Raw genomic sequence first — 27,926 nt, forward strand, 5'->3', positions numbered from 1 at the left:
GGCAGGAGTTGATGGAGGGATGGGGACAGGAGGGGGCGGAGGGATGGAGACAGGAGGGGGTGGAGCGATGGATGCAGGAGGGGATGGAGGGATGGTGGCAGGAGGGGATGGAGGGATAGAGAGATGGAGACAGGAGGTGATAGAGACTAGAGGGATGGAGGCAGGAGATGATGGAGGGATGGAGGCTAGAGGTGATGGAGAGATGGAGACAGGAGGAATGGAGATAGGAGGGATGGAGGCAGGAGGTGAGAGAGAATAGAGGGATGGTGGCAGGAGGGATGGAGGCAGGAGGGGATGAAGACAGGAGGGGATAGAGACAGGAGGGAATGGAGGAAGGAGGTGATGGAGGGATGGAGACAGAAGAGGATGGAGGCAGGAGGCATGGAGGCAGAAGGTGATAGAGGCAAGGGGTGATGGAGAGCTGGAGGCTAGAGGTGATGGAAAGATGGAGACAGGAAGGATGGAGGCAGGAGGTGATAGAGCAGTGGCGGCCGGTGCATAGGGGGCGCTAGGGCGCCGCCCCCCCTGAAAAAAGGAAGAAAAAAAAAAAAGATAAAAAAAAAAAAAAAGATTGCAAAACGAGCAATAAAGTTTGAAAAAAAAAAAAAAATTGCGTTCGCCGCCGCCGCCGCCAGCCGATGTGGAGGGGGTGGGGGGGTGGGGTTACCACCCAGAAGAGGCGCCGATTGGCTGCCTTCTGGGGGGCGTGGGGGGCGTAACCTGGGCGCAAGGCAGATTCCTTGGAAACCCCCACTTCGTGGATTCCTGGCTGTGATTGGTCCAGCCTCCAGCCTGGACCAATCACAGCATCCAGGACATCCAACGCTGACCCCGCTGACGTCACTCGCAGCAGTGGACCGGACCGCGGGCGATGGAGTCGGGTGGACACCGGACGGGAGTGACGGCGGCACCGGAGAGGAGACCAGACCACCGGAGGTCATCTGCTGGAAGAAGACATCACCACCGGTGAGTCCTCCTGTCCTGTCAGTCGTCCATGACCATCCATCCAGCTTTTCCACCGCCATCCCCCTATGCTCTGCCTCATCCCATGAGTCATGGGATGAGGCAGAGCAGAGGGGGATGGCGGTGGAAAGGCTGGATGGATGGATGGTCATGGGATGAGGCAGAGCAGAGGGGGATGGCGGTGGAAAGGCTGTATGGATGGTCATCATGGGCCATGACCATCCATCCATCCATCCATCCAGCCTTTCCACCGCCATCCCCCTCTGCTCTGCCTCATCCCATGACCATCCCTCCCACCGCCATCCCTTTGCCTGATCCCATCTCTCCCACTGCCATACCTCTGCAGGGGGCATGTACGCTGGTCACTGTATTGAAAGGGGGCATGTACGCTGGTCACTACATTGAAAGGGGGCATGTATACTGGTCACTACATTGAAAGGGGGCATGTACGCTGGTCACTACATTTAAAGGGGGCATGTACGCTGGTCACTACATTGAAAGGGGGCCTGTATACTGGTCACTACATTGAAAGGGGGCATGTACGCTGGTCACTACATTTAAAGGGGGCATGTACGCTGGTCACTACATTGAAAGGGGGCCTGTATACTGGTCACTACATTGAAAGGGGGCATGTACGCTGGTCACTGCATTGAAAGGGGGCATGTACGCTGGTCACTACATTGAAAGGGGGCATGTATGCTGGTCACTGCATTGAAAGGGGGCATGTATGCTGGTCACTGCATTGAAAGGGGGCATGTACGCTGGTCACTACATTGAAAGGGGGCATGTACGCTGGTCACTACATTGAAAGGGGGCATGTACGCTGGTCACTACATTGAAAGGGGGCATGTACGCTGGTCACTACATTGAAAGGGGGCATGTACGCTGGTCACTACATTGAAAGGGGGCATGTACGCTGGTCACTACATTGAAAGGGGGCATGTACGCTGGTCACTACATTGAAAGGGGGCATGTATACTGGTCACTACATTGAAAGGGGGCATGTACGCTGGTCACTACATTGAAAGGGGGCATGCACGCTGGTCACTACATTGAAAGGGGGCATGTATGCTGGTCACTACATTGAAAGGGGGCATGTATACTGGTCACTACATTGAAAGGGGGCATGTACGCTGGTCACTACATTGAAAGGGGGCATGTACGCTGGTCACTACATTGAAAGGGGGCATGTACGCTGGTCACTACATTGAAAGGGGGCCTGTATACTGGTCACTACATTGAAAGGGGGCATGTACGCTGGTCACTACATTTAAAGGGGGCATGTACGCTGGTCACTGTATTGAAAGGGGGCATGTATGCTGGTCACTACATTGAAAGGGGGCATGTACGCTGGTCACTACATTGAAAGGGGGCATGTACGCTGGTCACTACATTGAAAGGGGGCCTGTATACTGGTCACTACATTGAAAGGGGGCATGTACGCTGGTCACTACATTGAAAGGGGGCATGTACGCTGGTCACTGTATTGAAAGGGGGCATGTACGCTGGTCACTACATTGAAAGGGGGCATGTACGCTGGTCACTACATTGAATGGGGGCATGTACGCTGGTCACTACATTGAAAGGGGGCCTGTATACTGGTCACTACATTGAAAGGGGGCATGTACGCTGGTCACTACATTGAAAGGGGGCATGTATACTGGTCACTACATTGAAAGGGGGCATGTATGCTGGTCACTGCATTGAAAGGGGGCATGTACGCTGGTCACTGCATTGAAAGGGGGCATGTATACTGGTCACTACATTGAAAGGGGGCCTGTATACTGGTCACTACATTGAAAGGGGGCATGTACGCTGGTCACTGCATTGAAAGGGGGCATGTACGCTGGTCACTGCATTGAAAGGGGGCATGTATACTGGTCACTGCATTGAAAGGGGGCATGTATGCTGGTCACTGCATTGAAAGGGGGCATGTACGCTGGTCACTACATTGAAAGGGGGCATGTACGCTGGTCACTGCATTGAAAGGGGGCATGTACGCTGGTCACTACATTGAAAGGGGGCATGTACGCTGGTCACTACATTGAAAGGGGGCATGCACACTGGTCACTACATTGAAAGGGGGCATGTACTGTGTGGTCTGTGCTAGGGGGTCTGTACTGTGGGGTTTGTACAAGGGGCCTGTACTGTGGGGTTTGTGCCACTCTGTCAGTGTATCCCATAATAGGGCCCCTGCTCCCTATTATGGGATATACTAGTACTGATGGACCCCTTAATATGTGATATATTGGGAGAATTGGTTCACGCAAGCAAAATACAGGGGACAAAATGGGTGGGGTCTATAAGGGGTGTGGCTTCTGAGAAATGGGAGGGGCCAAAATAGAAGGGCGGGGTCTTGCGCCCCCCCATCTTAAAACTTCACCAGCCGCCACTGTGATAGAGACTAGAGGGATAGAGGCAGGAGGTGATGAAAACGGGAGGAATGGAGACAGGAGGGGATGGAGGGATAGAGACAGGAGTTGATAAATGTTTGGAGGCAGGAGGTGATGGATAGATGGAGACAGGAGGTGATGGAGGGATGGAGACAGGAGGTGATGGAGGAAGGAGGTGATGGAGGGATGGAGACTGGAGGGGATAAAGGGATGGAGGCAGGAGGGGATGGAGACTGGAGGGATGGAGGCAGGAGGTGATGGAGGGATGGGGACAGGAGGTGATGGAGGCAGGAGGTGATGGAGGGATGGAGACTGGAGGGGATAAAGGGATGGAGATAAGAGGGGATGGAGACTGGAGTTGATAAAGGGATGGAAGCAGGAGTGGATGGAGGCAGGAGGGGATGGAGGGATGAAGATAGGAGGTGATGGAGGGATGGAGACTGGAGGTGATGGAGGGATGGAGACTGGAGGGGATGGAGACTGGAGGTGATAAATGGATGGAGGCAGGAGGTGATAAAGGGATGGAGGCAGAAGGTGATGGAGACAGGAGGTGATGGAGACAGGAGGTGTTGGAGGCAGGAGGTGATGGAGAGATGGAGGCAGGAGGTGATGGGGGATAGAGATTGAAGGGATGGAGACAGGAGGTGATGGAGGGATGGTGTGATGGAGACAGGAAGTGGTGGAGGGATCGAGACAGGAGGTGATGGATAGATGGAGACAGGAGGTGATGGAGGGATGGAGACAGGAGGTGATGGAGGCAGGAGGTGATGGAGGGATGGAGACTGGAGGTGATAAAGGGATGGAGGCAGGAGGGGATGGAGACTGGAGGGATGGAGGCAGGAGGTGATGGAGGGGTGGAGACAGGAGGTGATAGAGAGATGGAGGCAGGAGGTGATGGAGATAAGAGGGGATCGAGACTGGAGTTGATAAAGTAATGGAAGCAGGAGTGGATGGAGGCGGCGGGGGGTGGATGGATGGAGATAGGAGGTGATGGAGGGATGGAGACTGGAGGTGATGGAGGGATGGAGACTGGAGGGGATGGAGGGATGGAGACTGGAGGTGATAAATGGATGGAGGCAGGAGGTGATAAAGGGATGGAGACAGGAGGTGTTGGAGGCAGGAGGTGATGGAGAGATGGAGGCAGGAGGTGATGGAGGATAGAGACTGAAGGGATGGAGACAGGAGGTGATGGAGGGATGGTGTGATGGAGACAGGAAGTGGTGGAGGGATCGAGACAGGAGGTGATGAAGGGATGGTGTGATGGAGACAGGAGGTCTTTAGACTCGGGGACATCATTTCTAGTGATCCTAGCACCTACCTGGGATTTTCCCTCACTTTCTGTGGTGGCTATGGAACACAAATTATAGGGAAATCTCTCCAGTTGGACAGGTGACAAAAAGTGATGGGCTAAATAATCCGCCCTTATTATATCGAAAATAACAGCAATATGTTTTTTTTCTTAACATTCATTTTAAATCACATTGCTGTTTGCATATTGTACTTGTTTGCAGCTTAAATACTGAAATTTGCAATTTTAACTGTAGTTTTGTAACTTTTGTAAAATGCCAGTAAAAACATGGCTGTGCCAATAAATTTTAAGTGTCTTGTCAGTAAATTTCAATCTGGTAGGTTGGCAACACTGCAGTAGACCTCCTCTGTAAATCTAAAATGGGAACCTGTAAAGGCTTTTAAATGCTTTTAAAAATGTACATAGTTTGTTGCCGCTGCACAGCGGGAGTGCGCAATTTTAAAGCATGTCGTGTTTGGTATCTAGGTACTCGGCATAAAATCATCTTTTATATTTTACCAAACAATATATAGTGTATTTGTGCATTAAATTAAAAAAAGTGTTTTGTTTATCAAAATATTGCTTTTTTGCAAATCAAAAAAAACTGTAACACCCACCATTTTGTTCTGTAGGACCTCTGCTTTTAAAAAAAAAAAAATAATGTTTAGGGGTTCAAAGTAATTTTCCAGTACAAAAAATGTTTTTTTCATGTAAACAAAAAGTGTCAGAAAAGGCTTGGTCTCCACGTGGTTAGAAGAGTGGGTGATGTGTGGCATAAGCTACTAATATTGGGCATAAAATGCCAGGACGGTTCAAACACCCCCAAATGACCCCTTTTTGGAAAGTAGACACTCCAAGCTATGAGAGGTATGTTGAGTCCATGGAATATTTGATATTTTGACACAATTTTCAGGAAAATTACAATTTTTTGTATTTATTTTTTTTTACACAAATTTGTCACTAAATGATATATATATATATATATATATATATATATATATTTTCACAAAGTTGTCAATTAGGGCTGAAACAATTAATCGATTAATCGTCAACTAATCGATTATGAAAATAGTTGTCAACTATTTTCGTAATCGATTAATCGGTCAGCCGATTAGTTGTCCTGCATACAGAATGCATTATTTGTTTACATATCAGAAAATACAGTGCAACGCACATACAGCTCATTACACCATCCATACATGTATGTAGATGACAGAGAACTTGTGAATGTGTGAGGAGCAATGCCTCATGGGAAATGTAGTCCTGGGCAAGAGAAGGACCCAAGTAATTCTAAAGGCAGAGGTTTTTTTAACCTTGCTATAGGGACACTCTATACAGTACTATACTTTGCTAGGCCAGAAGTGCAGTGGGAAGGGGGGGGGGGGGGGCGCAGAAGAGGAGAATCAGTGCTGCTCTGTGAAAAATCATTACACAGAGAGGGTAAGTATGACAAGATTGTTGTTAAAAAGAAAAAAAAATCCAACGTTTACAATCACTTTAAGGGCTCTGTGCTGGGAAGATGAGCATCTGAACCCAGAGAAGGTGGAGGCCAATAGACTAGAGGTGATATAAGGCATTACAGCATTTAAAGTAAAAGTTTACTAGTATTGTGCATTATATTTAAAATTATTATATCCATGAAAAAAAAAAAGTCTCAGCTTTTAGTACTACTTTAATATATAAATGTTATTTCCCCCCCCCTCCACCCTTCATATACCTTCATGTCTGACTCCCAGTTAAAATATCCTGCATATCCGACTTCTGGGCCTATTTTTTTTTATATACAAACACAAGATATAATACTTTCACTGTTTCACAGTAGAAATTATAATTATATATTACAGTAGCGATATTTGCTGTTTTTCTACTATAAAGGGCTATTTTTTTTTTTTTTTTAACTCCCATCATGACAGGTGATAAAAAAAAAAAAAAAAAAAGAAAGCATGCTGCTGCTACTAAATGTCTTCTGCTGCCCATACATGTATTGGATTTTTGGACAGAAATATTTGCATCTATATTTGTTCAAAAATTATTTGTATATTCGTTGAATGGACGAGTGTTTGAAAATTCCACTTACTTTAACAATACATTTTAAAATGAATATAACTTCTGAGCAAAAACCACATACACTATTTGTTTGATTGACAAGTTTTCTATATATATGCTCCTTCAAATTTTCCTGTCACTGTGGTTGACAACGAACACCGAATAGACCCCATTAATGGTTAGAAAAATCAAATTAATGTTTTTAAAAATTTTCTAAAAAAAATGTAGTTTGTGTATGTCCAGCATAAGTGACAGCAGGCACAGGGATCATGTATCAAGCTACCTGCCTATTAATAAGGGAGTCTATCATAAATATTGTATACCCATCTGGTCTGAAAATTTGCAAAACTGTGTTTTAGGTCTTTTAAAAATATTGATCTCCGAGTCTGATATGTACCACATTTAAACCTCCAATAATACATATATCTGTCTCAGAGTGGATTAAATATCCAACTATATAGCTGGATAGTTATATTTGCCACTGCATATAGATATTCAAGAATATTAACCACTTGCCGACCGCCGCACGACTATTTACGGCGGCGGTCAGCCCCTCACAGGCAAAGCAACATAGGGCTACGTTGCTAGCCTGTGAGGCTCTAGGGAGCTCCAGCTCAGTCACGGACCCCCCCCTCCATGCGCGTGTGCCCGGCGGACCCGATGTCCGCCGGGCACTCGTGATCGTCCGTTACACCGGGAGAAAGGCAGGCGGCTAATGTAAACAAAGCCGCCTGTCATTCTCCCCTGTGTAAGAATGGAGATCACACGGTTCTGCTATGTAGGACCGTTGATCTCTGTTCTTACACCAGTAGCCACATCCAATCACAGTTAGCATCACGCCCCTAGGGACACACTTAACCCCTCCCTCTCAAAAAAAGTTAACCCCTTCACTGCCAGTGTCATTTTTACAGTAACAGTGCATATGTATAGCACTGATTACTGTAGTAATGTTACTGGTAACCCCAAAAGTGTCAAAAATGTCAGTCAAGGGCCCGATCTGTCCGCCGCAATGTCGCAGTCCCGCAAAAAAAATCGCAGATCACCGCCATTACTCGTTAAAAAAAAAACAACAAAAATGAAAAAAATCTTTCCCTTTAGTTAGTAAACGCAATAACTTTTGCGCAAACCAATCAAAAAACGCTTTTTGCGATTTTTTTTTTACCAAACATATGTAGCATAAAACAAATTGTTAAAATTTTTGTTAAAAAATGTTGATTTTTACATTTTTTTGGGGAATTTCATATAAAAAAATGTGAAAAATATTGTTATTTTTGCAAAATTGACGCTCTTTTTTTGTTTATAGCGCATGATCAAAAAATCACACAGGTGATCAAATACCACCAAAAGAAAGCTCTGTTTGTGGGAAAAAAAGGACGTCAAATTCGTTTAGGTACAGCGTCGCACACCTGGGCGTTTTTGTTGCAGGCGTTTTTTTTGGGCATTTTTTGGGCGTCTTTGGAGGCAGGCATAACATCTGAACTTCTGTATAGGGGTATATATACACACACACATATGTATTTATACACATACACACATATAGGTGTGATAGGAGCGAAACCCTATGCCTGCAAATAATTTCATTAGCGCAGCCATAGGGTTCTGCTACTTTCACACCTATATGTGTGTATGTGTATATATACATATATGTGTGTGTGTATATATACCCCTACACAGAAGTTCAGATGTCATGCCTGCCTCCAAAAACATCCACAAAAAAGCCCAATAAACGCCTGCAACAAAAACGGCCAGGTGTAAAATTCTAATACAAACTATCTTTTTTCTATTGCGGTCACCCTGACATGGAAGGGTTTGGTCACCCTGGCATAGCAGTCAGAGTCAGTTCACCCTACACTACACTACGGTCACCCTGGCACTTAACACTTTCCCTACAGAAACTAGAATTTTGAATCTAACTATAGTGGAAAATAGTACCCTAACTACACTAGATATCCCTTTCCTCACACTAATAATTGCTAAATGACACTTTTGAAGCAGGAGTAACAGAACTGCTTCCACTCTCTTCCACATCCCTGTATTACAATGCTAACGATTTGGCGGGGCTATCTTATATACTGGGGGGCGTATTCACTACTGATTGGCCTCTGGACCCCCTAGTCACTCCAATCACATTCCTAGCATCCTCCTGCCCCCTCAATTGGCTTTTACTGATGGTTCTGGTCCAATCACGGGCTTTTAAAGCCCAGTTCCTGTCCCGTTGCATTTTGGTCGGTTCTGGTTGCGGAATTCAGAACTTTTTCAGCAAAAAGTTCGGAATTCGGCCGAATTTCGAACAGTCAATGTTCGGGTCGAACTGATGGTTCGATCATCCCTACTCCTGAATACGGGGATACCACATGTGTGAGACTTTTTGGCAGTCTAGCTGTACAGGACCCAGAAAACCAATCATTGCCTTCAGGCTTTCTAAGGGCATACATTTTTAATTTCACTCCTCACTACCTATCACAGTTTTGGAGGCTTTGAAATGCCAAGATAGTACAAAATCCCCCCAAATGACCCCTTTTCGGAAAGTAGACACCCCAAGGTATTTGCTAAGAGGTATGGTGAGTATTCTGCAGCTCTCATTTGTTTGGAAAATGAAGAAAGAAAAGGAAAGAAAGAAAAGGAATTTTTTTTTTTTTTAATTTTCAACATTTTGTGACAAAAAGCGGTATCCCCATACTCAGGAGAAGCACCAGAATGTATTTTGGGGTATAACTCCACACATACTTATGGCATGCGTGAGCAATATATAATTTCAAAGACAACTTTGAAAAATGACAAAAAATAAAAAAGTTTTTTTTACACAAACACCTGTGACAAAAAATTTGAATATTCAATGGGCTCAATATGCCTCTCAGGAAATTCCTTGGGGTGTCTACTTTCCGAAAAGGTGTAATTTGGGTGGGTTTTGTACTGCCCTGCCATTTTAGCCCTTCAAGAATTGAGATAGGCAGTCAGAGAGTACTGTAAAAGCGGCGTAGATGTTATTACTTTTGCACAAACCAATAAATATATGTTATTGAGATTTTTTTTTTAATCAAAGACATGTAGCCAAATACATTTTGGCCTAAATGTATGACAAAAGAGGAGTTTATTGAATATTTTTTATAAGAAAGAGTAGAAAATGTAATTTTTTCTCAAACTTTTTTTTTTTTCGTTTATATTGCAAAAAAAAAAAAAAACGCAGAGGTGATCATATACCAACAAAAGAAAGGACATCAATTTTGTTTGGGTACAGCATTGCATGACTGCGCAATTACCAGTTAAAGTCACACAGATAAACCAGTTAAATTGCAAAAAATGGCCGGGTCATTAAGGGGGTAAAGCCTTCTAGTCCAGAAGTGGTTAATGGCCAGCCTAATGGTGTCGGTGTCAGCCAATATATACTGTATATGGAATGAATCATTTCACTTATTTCTGCATTATGCTTATTCTCACATACGTATCATCAGTGCTCTTTCTGTGCTGTAAGTTGAATTAAGTCAAACAAATGTTGTTCTTTCACATGGAGAGGGATAAAACGTTCTTATTCCCATTTATATAGTTATTTATGGGAAAAATACACTTTCTAGTATTAAAAGAGCAATATAAACAGGTCAGATATTCTCAAGGTTGTTTATAAAAGTTATTCACTATTCCTATTTTCAGACAATAATTATTATTATTAATATTATTACTAATAAGTCAAATTCCAACCAAGTTTTTATTTTTTTTACAAAAATAGATAAAATAGGCTCATATGAAGAAAGATAAAATATCGTGGCACTGCAAAAAACATAATACTCATTTTCACGGGAAGCGTAAACAGTGGGAAGCAGGTGATTGTAATGTTATGCAGCCAAAATACACATTGGAAACATGTGGTTTTCATAATCAAATAGTGCTGGTAAACATAACGCAAACAATAGTCTACAGAGCAAAATAAAATTGCTACATTTTTCATAAACATTGGGATATGTTTCTTTAATAGTAAACTGCTAAAATGCTAACCATGGTACTACATTGCCTGTGTAGTGTACAGCTATATATTTAGCACAGTAGGATTAATTGTAGGTTCAATGAAGGATAATATTTCTGTTGGTGAAACGAAACAATCATGTGCACAAGAACTAAAAAACAAATAAACAAAAAACAACAGGAATATCACATGCACACGATTTGGTATTTGTAGCAAAAACAGGTTCAACTTATGGGTTCTTTTAGCTGCCATCAGTGGCGGCTTGTGCTCAATTTTTTTTTGGGGGGGAGTGGCAAACAAACCCCCCTCCCCCCGCCAGGTCTGCACTCACCCCATCTAGGCCGCAGGCGGCCTCCCCGTCTTCTGCTCCTGGCCAATCAGGTCTTAAGATTGGCAGGGAGGAGAAGCAGGAAGACAACAGTGAATGTTGATTCGCCTGTGTCACAAGTGGGTTGGCTTGGAGCGCAGTGCTCTGCGTCCTGAGCCCAATCTTTTTGAAGCCAATTAGAGCCTTGTGTGCTTAAAAAAAAAGATTTGTAGAAATCTATGCATCTGGCGCCCCCACATGGAGATTAGGGGCCGGCACATGAAGATTAGGGGGGCGGCGCCCCTGCATCCCTTATGGACTGGCCGCCGCTGGCTGTAATCATGAATGTAACTGAATGGCTGGTTTATGGCACTTGCAAGAACACAATTCTTACAACAATAAACAATGCCAAATGTGCAAATAGCCCCCCTGCTATCAATCTGCCAAGAGAGGAGGGACCAAGCTGGGAGAGCCTTTGCTCTCATGCACAGTGCAGGATCGGGAATGGGCTCAGATAACTACGGGGGAGGGAGGAAGGGGGGCTGGGGGGATTCTGTTACACAGAAGGTTTTTTTTTTTTACCTTAAAGGAGTTGTAAAGCCAGGTTTTTTATGTTAATGCATTCTATGTTTAAACTAAAAGCCTTCTGTGTGTAGTAGCCCCCCCCCCCCAGCAACCACTGATACTTACCTGTGCCCCATCTCTGTCCAGCGATGTCCACGAGTCCCTCGGCCATCCTGGGACTCTCCCTCCTGATTGGCTAAGATACAGCTACTGTGCCTTTGGCTCCCGCGGCCGTCAATTAAAGTTATGGAGCAAATCAGGAGAGAGAGGGGCAGGGACGAACGGCAGCTCCTTGTCTGAATGGACACCCGAAGCTGCAGCTCAGCTCAGGTGCCCCCATGGCAAGCTGCTTGCTGTGGGGGCACTCGATAGGAGGGAGGGGCCAGGAGCAGCAACGAGGAGCCCGAGAAGAGGAGGATCCAGGTTGCTCTGTGCAAAACCAACTGCACAGAGGAGGTGAGTATAAAATGTTTGTTATTTAAAAAAAAAAATGAGACTTCACAATAACTTTAACCACTTGCCGTCTGCTAACGTTGAGCCTACTGCGGCAAAGTGGTTCGTTATCGTCTGACGACGTAGACCTACGTCGTCAGACACTCCCCTTTTTCGGCGGTGCGCGCGCGCTGCCGGAGGCTCGCTCCCACTGTATTCAGTCACAGCGGGAGTCGGGCCAGGGGAGGAGCAGCGGTTCTTCCCCGATCGTCGGGGAATCGAGTGTGGAGATCCGCCCGTCTGTGTAAACACAAGCGGGCGGATCTCTGAAGTGACAGGCAGGGTCAGATTGCAGGGTTCAGCATAGTTGAACCCTTGATCTGTCCTTGTGTCACACAGTCACCTCCCCCCCACACGTCAGTAAGCACCAGGCATACATTAACCCCTCCCTCTCCAATAAAATTAACCCCTTCCCTGCCAGTGTCATTTTTACAGTAACAGTGCATATATATAGCACTGATTACTGCAGTAATGTCACTGGTACCCCCAAAAGTGTAAAAAATGTCAGTCAAGGGTCCGATCTGTCCGCCGCAATGTCGCAGTCCCGCAAAAAAAATCGCAGATCGCCGCCATTACTCGTTAAAAAAAAACCCACCAAAAATGACAGAAATCTTTCCCTTTGTTAGTAAACGCGATAACTTTTGCGCAAACCAATCAAAATACGCTTATTGTGATTTTTTTTACCAAACATATGTAGCATAAAACAAATTGGCCAAAAATGTAAAAAAAATTAAATTTTCATTTTTTTGGGGGGGAATTTCATATAAAAAATGTGAAAAATATTGTTATTTTTTCAAAATAAACGCTCTTTTTTTGTTTATAGCGCAAAAAGTAAAAATCGCACAGGTGATCAAATACAACCAAAAGAAAGCTCTGTTTGTGGGAAAAAAAGGACGTAAGTTTCGTTTGGGTACAGCGTCGCACGACCGCGCAATCGTCCATTAAAGTCGCACAGTGCCGAATCGCAAAAAGTGGCCCAGACGTAAGACAGCAAAATCCTCTAGTGGTAAAGTGGTTAATGCATAGAACGGGCAATAACTTCATGGTATAGCCCACAAGTATGCGAAAAATGCATTCTGCTTTTCACTCTTACTTTCCTGATCAGCATCCTTGTCCAGGGTCAGTGTCTCAGAAAGTACTGATGCCAGCGCAGACAGCCAGGCAACTAGCATTTCTAGAAATAAAACACAGGGTCCTGCGCCCCTTACCAAACTTAAAGTGATTGTAAAGTCTTGTTTTTTTTTCAATAAAAAAAACAAACAAACATGGTATACTTACCTCCTCTGTGCAGTTGATTTTGCACAGAGTGGCCTGGTTCCTCCTCTTCTCGAGTCCCTCTTTGGCTTTCCTGGCCCCTTCCTCCCTTTGACTGTCCCCACAGCAAGCAACTTGCTATGGAGGCACCCGAGCTGAGTCACAACTCCCTGTGTCCATTTAGACACGGAGCTGAAGTTCGGCCTCGCCCCCTCTCTCTCCTCATTGGCTAACTGATGTTGATTGACAGCAGCCGGAGCCAATCACGTGGCTGTGTTTTAGCCAATGAGGAGGAAGTCTCAGAAGGCTGAGACAGTGGTGGACATCGCTGGATCGAGAGGGGGCTCAGGTAAGTATTATGAGAGGGGCTGCTACACACAGAAGGTTTTTATCCTAATGCATAGAATGCATTAAGATAAAAAACCTTCTGACTTTACAACTCCTTTAATTTGAGCAAATAAAGATAAATGCACACGTGTTGCAGCTATATAACTGTTATGTGTTTCCACATTGAGCAAATATCCCAAAAATAAATAGCGCAGCCACTTTCCTCCACCTACTTTTTCTAAACACATACGTTTGTTTCATAATTACATAAATTATAACTGCATAAATAAACATTTAATTCCAAATGTCTGTGTTGCTTTTAATAATCAATAAAAGTCCCAAGAATCACGTGTCTTCAGTCTATTTACTTACTATTAAACTGTGCCACAAATAATAATCTTGACTGTGACTGTGCCACCAATAATAATCGTGACTGTTACTGTGCCACCAATAATAATCTTGACTGTCACTGTGCCACCAGTAATAATCTTGACTGTGACTGTGCCACCAATAATAATTGTGACTGTTACTGTGCCACCAATAATAATCTTGACTGTCACTGTGCCCCAAGTAATAATCTTGACTGTGACTGTGCCACCAATAATAATTGTGACTGTTACTGTGCCACCAATAATAATCTTGACTGTGACTGTGCCACCAATAATAATCTTGACTAAGACTGTGCCACCAATAATAATCTTGACTGTGACTGTGCCACCAATAATAATCATACTTGTTACTGTGCCACCAATAATAATCTTGACTGTGACTGTGCCACCAATAATAATCTTGACTGTGACTGTGCCACCAATAATAATGTTCACCACTGGTGCTATGCTTCTCCACTATTCAAACAAACTGCTTATCAGAAGGGTTGACCCACTTTGCAGTAAGATCAAACTTTAAATGGGGCCACTTTTCCCTGTTGCACCAGGTATACCAATCTTCTTATGTTGTCACTTGCTCCTCCAGTACCATGAATAACACTCTCCTCCACAATTTTTACCTCCACTAGCTTCTCCAGCAGTGTTAGCTCAGAGATCTAAATTAGCTCTTATTATGCACTATATAGTGAAATCAATTATCATTTTTAAAAACCAAAGCAAAAACACACTCACAAAAAAAGGTCACTGCATCCCGATGCACACAGAGCAATCACCTCCTTAAAGCAGTTATAAACCGCTGCACTTTTTATTTTGTTGCCTTACCTGCAAGGCAAAGGCATAATTTGCTAGTATGCATCGCATATTAGCACATTATGATAAATTTACCTGAAAATGAAGCGTTCCAGCGTTGCAATGTTATCGCTGGAGGCGGCGTCCATCTATACCTGGTCTTCCTTCCGTGTTCGCGGCTCCGGCTCTGTGACTGGCCGGAGCCGCGATGACATCACTCCCACGCATACGCGCAGGAGCTGCCAGTCATGGCACACTGCTCTGAAGAAACGGCACAGGCAGCCATTCCTTCAGAGTGCATGTGCCAGTGACATAACTGGCTGCTAGGACAGTAAAAATATCCTAAACGGTGCAAGTTTAGGAGATATTTACACTACCTATAGGTAAGCCTTAATATAGGCTTACCTATAGGTAAAACTTAAAGATGGAAGTTTACTTCCTCTTTAATATCCACATTGCCCCTTTAAGGGATACATTAGCATTGGTTACATGTACAGGATATCTCACTTCAGGTCCGCTCCTGTGCGATGATGTAATACGGCCATGCCACTAATGCGTTTTGTCACACCACTGCAGCTCTGTGGTTCTGCTAATTCTAGTTAAAATTTTATTTAATACTTAAGCCTAGTACACACGATGAGATTATCGGACGAATAATCATCTGTTTTTTTTTTTTTTGCATGCCAGTCCCTATCAAAAACGAATAGGTTACTAAAGTATGAAAATTCTCATATGAAAGAAAAGGGATGTAATGTATTTCTATTGTATTTTTGGATATAAACTGTACTGATTAAACGAAAATAGTACAGTCTGGTATCGTACGAGAAAAATTTTCGTGTTTGCCTCTTTGGAAAATTTCGGATGAAAGTTGTGTACTAATGATCAGATTATAGAACGATCGCTTCGAAAGTGATATTTTTTCTATAATATTTTGATTGTGTGTACCCAGCTTTAAGGGCCAATTTATAAAGGAGATAGGATATTATCAGCTTATTGTAATGAAAATAGTCTTATCAACGTGTGGTAAACCTGGTATCAGCCTTCAGACTGAACGGAAAAAAATTAACAGATTCCCCCATCCACACAATAGAGGTGGAGGGAGGAATCCTCCCCTCTGGGACACTGTATTCTGAAAGTGGCACCCGCTGCTGTCAGAATACACCGATTAACAGCAGCAGTCGCTGATCAATAACAATTTTCCAACATGTCCCTTTGAGCGAACTCATTCAAATTATCAACCTCTGTCAAGCAGTGATGGCCACACACTGATCGAAATTCAGCCAGTCCCTGAATTTTGATTGATGTATGGCCAGTTTTAGGCTAGAATAACTTATCTTGGCTGCCTGTTAGTCTAGGATACTAATCACATTCCCTGATGTACAGTTAACCACTAGTAGATGTTTCTACAAACCTCTATTTATAAAATACTAAAATAAAGATATAGAAAAGCAATCAAGTAAAAATGTAAAAGTCGTAAAAAAAAATGACATTGAAGAGTGTTGTTAAAAACGCGGAAAACAGTTTTAAGGACAAACCCTTCTTTTGGTATCCAATATAATAGAGACATCTAAAACATAACTATTTCAGAACAAACATAGCAATAGCAAAAAAATGAATAGTCCGTTAAGCTTCACTACAAAACAGCAGATGTCAGAACTTTGTTGCAAAAGTCAAATATATTTAAATAAAATACCATATATACTCGAGTATAAGCCGAGATTTTCAGCATGTTTTTTCATGCTGAAAATGCCCCCCTCAGCTTATACTCGAGTCACTGTCTTTTTAAAAATGGCGCTGCCCGGCACCGTTGTGTCACTGCGCATTTGCCGCATGCCCGGGAATAGCCGAACGTGTACGGGCTTTCCCGAGCATCGGCGGCGCATTCGCGGTGACGTATTGGCGCCGGGCGGCGCAATTTTTAAATCGAAGGCGCCTCAACGAAAGGTAAGTGAGACTCCTCCCCACCCCTGCATTTCCTCATGCAGTGCTGCGGGCATGGTACAGGACATTCTCCTGTACCATGCCCGCAGCACTGCATCTCCTGTGCCATGCCTGTACATACTGTGCCATGCCTGTACATACTGTGCCATGCCTATACCAACACCTGTGCTATGCCTATACCATCTCCTGTACCATGACCTGTGCCATGCCTGTACCATGACCTGTGCCATGCCTATACCATCACCTGTGCCATGCCTGTACCATGACCTGTACCATGACCTGTGCCATGCCCTTACCATGACCTGTGCCATGCCTATACCATGACCTGCACCATCTCCTTTACCATGCCCGCAGCCCCTGTTTTGTGTCTCGTGGTGGTCCAGTTGGGTCCAGTAGCTGCTGCATTATCCACCCTAGGCTTATACTCGAGTCAATAAGTTTTCCCACTTTTTTGTGGTAAAATTAAGGGCCTCGGCTTATATTCGGGTCGACTTATACTCGAGTATATACGGTAATACAAAATGTTCAGCCTAAAATGTATAACGGACCAGGTAAAGATTACTAATTAAATAAAATAATGTACTGCTAATAAAATGTATTGCATTGAACACAGCCTAGAATATATATTTTTTTACCATAAATAATCTGATTAGACATATTGAAAATATGCTTCAAGGACTTTGAGTTGTCACAGCGTATCCTGTGCTTTTCTTTTGTTAAACAGAAATTATTTCAGGGTCTTTATACAACTGTATAATGTATAAGATAGGCATTCTTTCAGGGTTTTAAATGCAGAAGAAAAGAGAAGAAATTCAGGAAAAACTGATCTATATGTATATAAAGCCAACAGTTGTTCCTCACTATGAACAAGCAGAGCCTATGGCAAGCAGAAGCCGGAAAACTCAGTATCACACTTATAGTCAAAACAGAATATTTGTACATCAGCATATCCAGCTTAAAGTGGCCAGATACTGTAGCTAACAGACGCAAAAAAAATAAAATAAAAAAATGACAAAAGAGAGCAATAGATCACATTATATAAAGATAGCACCAGAAGAATGGAAATAATATGATTTGCAAATATATTATGCTGTGTGTGTGTATTTTTTTAATAACGACTACTTAAAAGCAACTACTTTTATCAAAAATAAGCTGTAATAAATCCAAAACCAAAAATTGTAATAAATTACAGCTTACCAATCCTTTGATCTGGTGGCTGTATTAGTTTTCTTTTTTAGGCTAACACTTAATAAGCAGTTACAGCAAACCGTTTTTTTTTCCTTTTTGGATAATGGTTTTACATAAATAAATAATAGCTGATCATTGTTAGCACCCCTGTCAGGGGTAAATGGTTTGTCTCACCCCTGTAACTGCAACATCTGCATGACAGCTTGTTCTTTTAAAAAACAACAGACCTACTGGCCAGATCACAGGTGAAAATAAGGGAAAGAAAGACTAAAAAAAGAAAACTAATGCAGCCACCATAACTAAGAATAGGTAAACTGCAATGTAATAAATGTTTGATTTTGGGTTTAATACCGCTTTAAAATATTATATGCTAAATGATATTTTGGATAACACACATATAGCAAACTAAACATTTGTAGCATCACATGAGTTTTTAGCACTGGAGCCTGGAGCTGGAAATGTTTGGTGGAGGACTTTCAGTATTAAAACACATGGATTGACAGCATGTAAAATTGTCCCTAAAGGTGTCTAGAGAGGTTGGAAGCTGTCTAATCTAGCCATTTATAATTGCATTGGAAAATGTTCTTATGTTTGTAGACCTTTCTCCTCTGTAATCAGCAAAGCCCATGCTCCCTGCTCTCCCTGCTTTATTAGAGATAAAATAGTTGAATCATGGCTTGATGTAGTTTAATTTTAATGCCAGTGCTAGTGTCAGTATTGGTGTCAGTGTTGGTGTAAAAAAAAAAAAGAAAAAGCAAAATGCACACTATTGTTTCTCGGCGCTACTACAGGTACAAACCAAAAAACATATATGTAGTATCCCCCATACATGTCAGGAGTGGGAGAATATTTTTTTTTGGGTGGTCGGTCATGGTAGTTGGTGGTCAGTCATGGAAGTGAAAATAAATATACAGCTACATTAAAAAATCTTATTTTATTTTATTTTTTGCTATTTTGGGTCAGTTTTCCAATCATTATTATAGGATAATTACAATTCACCTGGGGTGACTTGAAAATGAAGGGGGCATGGGGAGAGGGTGATAGGAAGGGATATTAGAGGGGGTGCTGGGAAGAAAGCCGAAAAGAGCAGCATGCTGCATGTACATCCCATTCTGGGGTGTTTTAATAAAGCTGTAATGTATTTAGCCAATTTAAATTGAAAGTTCAGCTGGGCTTTAAAGAAAAAATTGTAACCAAAAGAAATATCAATACTACCATTGCTGCCTCCTGTTACATTCCAGAACCTCAATGAACTATCATTCTGAACATTTGTTTGGAGTCAATGGAGTCAATGGTGTTGACTTTGCAAGGTAATACTCACTTTGCAAAGGACTTTTCTTAGTGAATGTGGTGAAAATTCACTTTGTTTGCACGTGGTTGGATGATGGAGGTCAGCATAGATTCACCTCATTCACTAAACTAAGGAAAAATTCCCTTGTGAAGTGAAAATTAAAGTAAACAGCCTATTTTCCTTTAGGTTATCAACCCCAATGATTCAAAAAGCAATAAAACTATTGGATCAGCATGACAGCCAGAAAAGTAAAAGTTTCAAGAGGAAGGTCGGTAATGAAAGCCTCTATACTGCCTCTTTTAATACTTAACTCCTATACTATTGCCATGATCGATTACCTCCACTACACTTAACCTGGTACCCAAGTATAAGCAATTATTGCTTCCTATTACTTATATCACCCCTAAAGTGACCCCTTAACTCTTAACCCTCAAAAGTTCATCCAACTAAAGTCTAACCCTAACCTTAACTCTACCATTTAAACTACCTTCTTAATGCCAGACCTTAACATTAACCTAAACTTATTGTACACTTATTCCTAAAATTTGGTAACCCTTTTGTATCATAGTTCTCTCCCTCTGCCTGGAGCCACTACACTATATTCTCACAATACTGTGCTAAAATATGGTAGTGCCGGTCTACTGGTACTGAAAGCTACAGATCCACTTCCATCTGGGCATATTGCAATCAAAGCTATCAATTTTAAATGTTTTAATTAAGGTACCAAAATGTATTTGCTTATACTTACTGTCATATTTTCCCATATATTATTTCTTGGGTAATGTGAATAAATAATATCTTTTTCTTCGAACCCTAAGTTGTACAAAAAAATGTCTATTACTGCAATTTAACACAAGCTGAGACTTTATTATTTTGAATATCTCTGTTTTTTCCTTTTCTTTCATTCATTCAACAAAGCACAAAGAATGTGTTTGTATTTTAGGTATGAAATCCTAGCTGCTTCTATTTATCTACCAACACAATCGAAAAGAGGTTTTAATTGTAATGTTACTGATGTAACTGTTTGTTGGCAATCAGCTCTTTCGGAACAGAGACCAAAATGATGCAGATGTGCTGATTGCCAACAAGTGGTTATTTAATTCAGGAGCTTTGAAATAACTACTAAATCTAGCTTGATCTTCTCTACAAGTACACCAAAGCCAACATTTGATTTTATCTTTCATAATATACCCTGGAAAAAAAACAATTTGTCAAAAATGTTGACAAAAAACTATATATAAAGTTCAAAGCAGGTACAAAAAACCCATTCAGTGACTATAGGTAGCCAAAACTTGATTTAGTAATCTCTCTACTAGCTATTGTCTCAGACACTCACCATTCTGTAAGTGTGCCTCTCCGTTTTGTTGTTCCTCTGTGGAATCAGGTTCACGGCTCATGTTAATATCTGAGAGAAGTCAAAGGGAAAAAAACTGATTTTAATAATGCATATAATTTATTTCTAAACAAAACCATGGTATTATAATAAAATGCATTCGACTTTCAAATTCAAGAGTACATATGATATTATCATATTCATCATGTAGGGAGTGGCGGAACCTTTAGAATTTCTTTAAATTTGTTTGAGTTTGTTCCCTTCTCTGCAGACTGCAGGCTCTCCAATGTTTGCTTCGGTGTAGAAAATAACACAGAGGAAACCTTTTTTTTTTCCTATAAAATTTGAATCTTGTCTTCTAAGCATCATCTGTTCCAAATAGTATTGGCAGTACCAATGACCTGTCATATTCTGACCAGTTAGTAAATACATATTGTTTTAAATACTATGAATACTAATAGCAGACCCTTAAAAATAGCTGTCAGTTATGAGAGCCCTTATTGCAATCAGCCAATGAAGAGTAGCTTTTAATGTAATACATAATACTCACTACATTCATGCAATGGGTTTTTAATATTGGCTGTCAATATTAAAAGGAACTCAATCTACCTTCCTTGCAAATTCACCCACTCACACTCAATTTTTCCCACAAACACATGATCCCCTATTTCCATCACAGCCTCCTTCACATCTACTTCCTCACCTTTACAACCTCCAAGATTTACCTAAACTTGGCAGCTCCAGATGAGACCTGTAGCTGCGTCTTCATTCAGGGCACAATTTCTCTTTCCCAGGTGAGACAGAAGTCAGTTGGAGAAAAGGAATATTTTATACAAATGACACTGACCCCCCTCCACCCCCTTCCTGGGAGCTCTTTAACCCTTAGCACACAGGTAAACCAAACAGATAAAGCAGAGAATTTGCATAGGCCTTAGGCAGTCAGTCACTGCAAATTTGAATAAGATAACAATGTGCTGCTTTCAGGGCATTTAAACTTTTTTTCCACATTCTAAAATGAAATAAAGTACAAGCAGAAACAAAGAGCCAGCCTTGTTAAAAGACATCAAACTATTACAAAATATGTAAAAGTCCAATGTATCCAATCAAAATCATACACACTTTACACGTGCACATGCACATTTCTAGTTAAAAATAAGTGCACAACTTTTTCTATCTCTTTACTCTGGTGCAATATTGGTCCTCTAATCTAACCCTTTGTCCCAACTTATGGCTTATTGTCTAGGTTTTATATATGAAAATTTATCTTAAAGGATATGATACTCATACACTTGATTTTTAAAATTTTTAGATGTTCTCAGGGAAAGATAAATAAGTCTAGTGTTAGGCACCATAGTTACATCATCATAATCATCGCCTGCCCTGGTGGTAGGGTGGGCGGGTGTAGTCTTGCTTGACCCCTCCGAAGAACCTACAATGTGGGACTGATTTAAGGCCCATCGGCTGTTTGGCATATTCTTGGAATATAGCCAAACATGTATTGCTATATGGGACTCTCCATGGTGTACCACATTGGCGCAGTTCCTGGTACCTACTGATAGACTTTCCATGGGTTTCTGTCTAAACTCCTTATCTTTAAAATATGCTATTGTCGCCATCTTTTTGTTTACTGATTGTGATTTCAGTGCCATTGTGCACTCGCTTTTGTTACATTATAATGTTTTTATTGTTCTTTAAAAACTGAATAAAAAGACTGAAACAGAAAAATAAGTGCACATAGGTCACTACTAAAACCTTAGAGATACAGTTGGGTCAACAATGTTTTGCTACAGTCATCTTCAGAACAAGTGTGTGCTACAGTGGTAGTCAACTTGCGAAACATAGGGTATCTCAATTGTGGTCCTTGACACCACCAAAAGTATGGTTGGAGTTATACTGTAGGTCATGGTGCTCAACCTGTGGCCCTCCAGCTGTTGCGGAACTAGAAAGTCCTATCATGAATCTGCCTTTGGGAATAATTCTTGTAACTGCCAGCAGAATGCAATGCTTCATAGGACTTGTAGTAGTGCAACAGCTGGAGGGAGCACAGGTTGAGCACCCATGCTGTAGTCAGAGACTGGAAACAGGTTAAATGAGAATGCTACAGATCACTGCCATTATAGACCCTTTATAAAATCTGCAACTCAAACAGGGATGTGCTGGACTGAGAACTAACTGGGAGATAGATAGATAGATAGATAGATAGATAGATAGATAGATAGATAGATAGATAGATAGATAGATAGATAGATAGATAGATAGATAGATAGATAGATAGATAGATAGATAGATAGATAGATAGATAGATAGATAGATAGATAGATAGATAGATAGATAGATGTTTCTCAACCTTTTTTCAGTCAAGGCACCCTTTAGAATAGTTTTTACATAAATCAGCAACATCCACACATGATTTATTCTCCCAAAGCAAATACATCTTCGCACACTGGTACTGACTGGTATTTTAGTGTTTTTCTTCTTTCTCAGCTCCCCAATCTCCCCCCCCCCCCCCCATCCACTCAGCTAATGTGACCCCGGCGCTGACGGAGAGGGGAAAACAAGGATGCTGTGCAGGGGCCTGACGTCCTCCTTATTAATCAATGACGTCATTGATTGTTAGGACACCGGCGGCTAGAAGGTTGTAATGGTGCACAATGAAAACCCGTGGCTTTGTGTAACTAAAAGGGAGGTTTGATCCACCCACTGACTTGCATACAATTTTTGGGCAATTTTATGGCATTTTGCCAAGGCACCCCTGAAGAAACCTGAAGGCACTCTGGTTGAAAAGGATGTGATAGATAGATAGATAGATAGATAGATAGATAGATAGATAGATAGATAGATAGATAGATAGATAGATAGATAGATAGATAGATAGATAGATAGATAGATAGATAGATAGATACTTGGGTTGATTTACTGGTGTGTTAAAAATCTGATGCAGCTGTGCATAGAAGCCAATCAGCTTCCGGGATTTTTGTTTTTTGTCAAAGCTTGTTTAAAACAACCTGAAGTTAGAAGCTTATTGTTTTATGTGATGTAGGTAAAGACAACACAAGCCATTACGGCATAGAAACCATGTTCATTGAATAATACCCAGCAAGAACAGGAAACTCAACACAGGAAGCATGTACAACAGAGATGCATCATAGAGTTGCATATAAACAAACATAACATTCATAACATCTCCCCCTTTTAGTGTTAATAAATGAGCATTGTGAAATTCAGATAAGACACAGAAATAAAACATTCCATAGGTTAGGTCTGAAAGGTGGTTTTGAACATCTACCACTAAGGGTAAAGACTGGCTATTGTACAGAGATTTCTTTAGCCCTCTCTGAAATTACTGGCATGCTCTGCATTTGACAGCTGTCAGGTATACTTGCTTGCTCAGAACTGTTATTACCATTGGTATGGGGCATCGCCTCTGTACATTTCTCACTGTCAATAGATAAGTGTGTCCTTGTGATACTGGGCGAGTTTGATCTATCAATGGGATATTGTGATTCAGGCTGCTCTGCCACTCCTAAATCCACTCGATTGCGGTGATAGAGAGTTCCTTTAATGTCCACAAGATAGGAGCGTGGTGCAACCTTTTGCAGACAAGTACCCATTCTCCAATGGCCTGTCCGAGTAGTGATTTTATACAGATTAGCTCCCCAATATTCAATTCCGGCAAATGTGTCATATCATGCCGTTGATACTTGTCTCTTAAGCCTTAACTTTTCTGTATAACCTTGTATGACAGAGGGTTCAAGAAGCCTATTTGTAAGGAGGTCTTTAATCTCCTTGACATCAGTCTTTGTGCCAGACTACTATCCATGCCTTATGTCTATGGAAATAGGCTTCTTTCACCTTGAACTGCAATTTCTTTACGCTAAGCCTCTGCTTCACCTGCCTACAATGATCCAGTAGCACTATCAACTTTTCAACATGGTCATGCTTAGCCTCCTCGTCTGTATTAACGCAGCCAACTATAAGAATGTCATCACCTATTGGCTCAGTTGGCCTATAGTTCTGACACTCAAAACTATTTTATCCCCCGATAAGTTTATCTCTCAGAGAGCCATAGTCACAGCCGGCAGCTTTTTCTCTTAGCCGTGCGACAAACTTTATTGATTCACAGTCTTCTTACTTGCAGCATATATATCTTTCATATATGACATTTTTAGAAGGCCTGAAGAAAGCTTCTAATGCATCCAGAATGGCTTTGGTGTCGCTCTTTTGCTCCTCTGTGAGGTTTAAGTTTGTTTGTAAACATGGAGGCGTTCACTGCCCATCACCCTCCTTAGTATGGCTGCTTGCACCACTGCAGGCTTCTGATTTACCCCACGGCTAGGGAGTAGTCCCCTAACTCAGCTCTGAAATTGTCCCAGTTACTGCTGATATCTCCACCCACCCTCATCACCTCAGGCAGGGGAATGCTGTTAGCTGCCATGATGCTGTTTTCCTTGCTTCAAATCCTCGACTTCCAGGACAGGACTGCAATTGCTAGAGGAGGTACAATCAATTCTAAGAACTCTCACATCAAGACTAGCAGGCCAGCAAGAAATGTACTACTGATGCCACGTTTCATGTAATGTAAGTAAAGGCAACACAAGCCATTACTGCACAGAGGCCATTTTTACTGAATAACACCCAGCAGGAATAGGAAACACAGCACAGGAAGCAAGTACAACAGAGATGCATCAAAGAGTTCCATATAAACAAACATAACATCCATAACACTTATTCCTTCTTCGTGTGCTATATTCCAGATACATTTGTCATCATTGAGGTTGTTACTTTATACTAGTGATCAACCGATATATATTTTTCATTGCCAATACCGATACTGATATTTTGGCCATTAAATATCCGTATCAGCCGATATTGCCCGATATTTTCGTACATTAAATTTTTTTTTTATTTTTTCATTTTTAGCACTTGACAGGTACTGTTGTGGAGGGATCTGGGGGTCTAAAAGACCCCAAACCCCTCCTCTGCACTTAAAAGCATTCAAAACACCAAGTTTGGCTGTTTTGAATGTTGTTATTTTTTTTATATCTGGCGCCAAGTACCTGGAAGTGATGTCATGACATCACTTCCGGGTTTCTACATGAAGACCCAATCAGAGCCGAATGCAGCTTTGATCAGGTGTTCTGCGGCCTGGGTCTCCTGGTGGGACGGTAGACTCGGGCGACCCGCGGAAGGCGGCAGGAGGGAGGTGGGGGGGACGTCCCCTCCCGCTCCTTGTAATGACAGCGGAGCGGCTTCTCAGCTGCATCGGTTGTTATTACAAGACAGCTGACCGTCGGCTATGGACGCCGGTACCGGGTTGATGCCTCTAGCTGCAGGCATCACTTCCGGTACAAGCAATTTCCCGAAATATCGGCTATATCGGTAACCTCAGGGGCCGATTCCGATATATCGGGGGAAGTGCATATTGGCCCCCCATATATCGGCTTTGCCGATAATCAGTCGATCCCTACTTTATACCCATTTAAGTAATAATAAAACCTTATTTGAATGAAAATAGACATTTATTGATGTATTAAAGAATACAGAGCTGCATTATTTTTGCCTTTACTGTATATCTACCTATAATTTAAGCTTTAACAAAAATAATATCATTGGTTTTGTTAATAAAAGCATCACCATTTCTGTACAAACTACAGAGATAACAGTTATTTTTAGTTTAAAAATGTTTTTGCTTGAGGTACCCAAATATATTCTTTTTGCCCTGGGGGCCACTATAGTATATGTTCTGCCTAAATCCAGAGCTATTTATCTAACCTGTATACATCCGTTTCTGGCATGGTATCATTAATCAAATGTTTTGTTTTGTCTTGGATAGAGTAGGGAAGCCGAGCTGTCCTAGTCAGAAGAGCGTAAAGAAAAATAGTGTGTAAAAATAAATAAATAAAACGAAAATGGCTATTTCAGGGCTCGATCTAGGTGAAGGTCATGTGTCAAGGTCAAAGGTCACTGCCGACAAGTGTCAGTGTCAGGCTCAGTTCACACTTGTGCGATGCGGGAACGCTGCGAATATGCAGCGTGTTCCCGCATCGCATCCGCACATCTGGCAGTTCACACTGCCATATGCAATACGCAGGGGTGTCAATAAAAAGTTAACGACACCCCCAGTTTGAAACACTGTGCGATCCGATTCTACTGCGGCTCAAAAAAAGCCTCATGTGCGTGTTTGGTGCGGATACAGTGCGAATTCAGCCATACAAAGTGTATGGCTGAACTTGCATCCGCATATCAGATCGCATGTAATTAGGAGCAGTGCGCTCCGAATTACATGCGATCGCCGCAAACGCGGAAGTGTGAACCGGCTCTCAGTGTGTTTAGGTAGAATAAAAAAAAAAAGTAGCAAATGCACACTATTGTTTATTTTCCCTACAAACAACAAATAACACTACATAGTACACACATTTTGTATCACTGCAAACATCAGGAGTAGTAGAATTCATTTCAAGGATTTGTTTGGTGATCATGGCAAGACATACAGTATACAGCTAAACTAAAAAATATATACATTTTTTTGACTATGTTAGGCCCATTTTTCTTTGATAAATAAACAAACCAAAAAAATCAGGAGATGGCTATTACTATTTAATACCAAATAAATATCCCAAAACAATTCTAAATGTTTTAGTCTCCAAAACAGAAAGTAAGGGGAATTCTTTCAGTAGGGACAGCTGTTTCACTCTTTCCATTGGAAGATTTGCCCTCACTTTCTGTTTGAGAGACAACTATAATATTTGGAATTTCCTAGTACTTTCTATCTTCCTGACAAAGATCAGCAGGACAAATAGAGAAGCCCTGTCACCAAAGTGGGCACACAGACCAATAAAAACCTGACAGGAGTTTTACCATTTCCCTATTCTATCCAAAACTAGTTTTGGCTTCAGATACACTTTAAGAATTTCAATTATGAAAAAAAAAAAACTGTTAACTTATACCTCCCAAGCATCCGGAAATGGGTGGAACTATCTCAGGATTGCATTCAAATCCCTCTGTCCAGCCTGAAGCCTGGAGCTCAGTGCCTGAAAAAGTGTCAGCAATGGGATCCACTAATCCCCTTGTTTTGATCTAGAGCTTCGATTCCCCTGCAGCTCTGCCGTCTCTCCTCCTTCCCCTCCCAAGTCCAGCTGGCTGCAGCTGCTGCGGGGCACAGGAGGATCGGGTTTAGGATGGAGAGCAAGTAAAAGTGGCGGTAAAAGTGCAGGGCAACTGTGGGGTTTTACTGCACTCCAACCTCACATGTGAACAAGAGCCCTAAGGACTCATTCAGACAGGTACTCTGACCGAGTAAATGAGTTGTTTCTTCATGTGGCTGGAGCTGCCTGTTACCCTATGGGGATGCAGGGGCTGTACAAACACAGCCACAGGTAATAATTTACCAGGTATACAGGTGTGGG

At 42.0% G+C, this 27,926-nt stretch overlaps 1 protein-coding gene across 2 annotated transcripts in view; it reads right to left on the minus strand.

Moving 5' to 3' along the window:
* Nucleotides 1–27,926, minus strand: part of POU2F3 (POU class 2 homeobox 3) — a 221,204-nt gene that overhangs the window by 152,964 nt on the left and 40,314 nt on the right. Inside the window, exons 1-2 of one of the 2 annotated variants that reach the window (XM_082273888.1) lie at nucleotides 21,224–21,356; nucleotides 20,524–20,592 (exon numbers count right to left, since the gene is read on the minus strand). In XM_082273888.1, the coding sequence (XP_082130014.1) occupies nucleotides 20,524–20,584 (61 nt within the window). In that variant the 5' untranslated portion in view covers nucleotides 20,585–20,592; nucleotides 21,224–21,356. Of the gene's footprint in view, nucleotides 1–20,523; nucleotides 20,593–21,223; nucleotides 21,357–27,926 lie in introns of those variants that run through there. The other variant, XM_082273887.1, reaches the window with a different exon arrangement.

This window comes from Pelophylax lessonae (genome assembly GCF_965119305.1).
Source record: "Pelophylax lessonae genome assembly, chromosome: 12".
NCBI classification, from domain to species: Eukaryota; Metazoa; Chordata; class Amphibia; order Anura; family Ranidae; genus Pelophylax; species Pelophylax lessonae.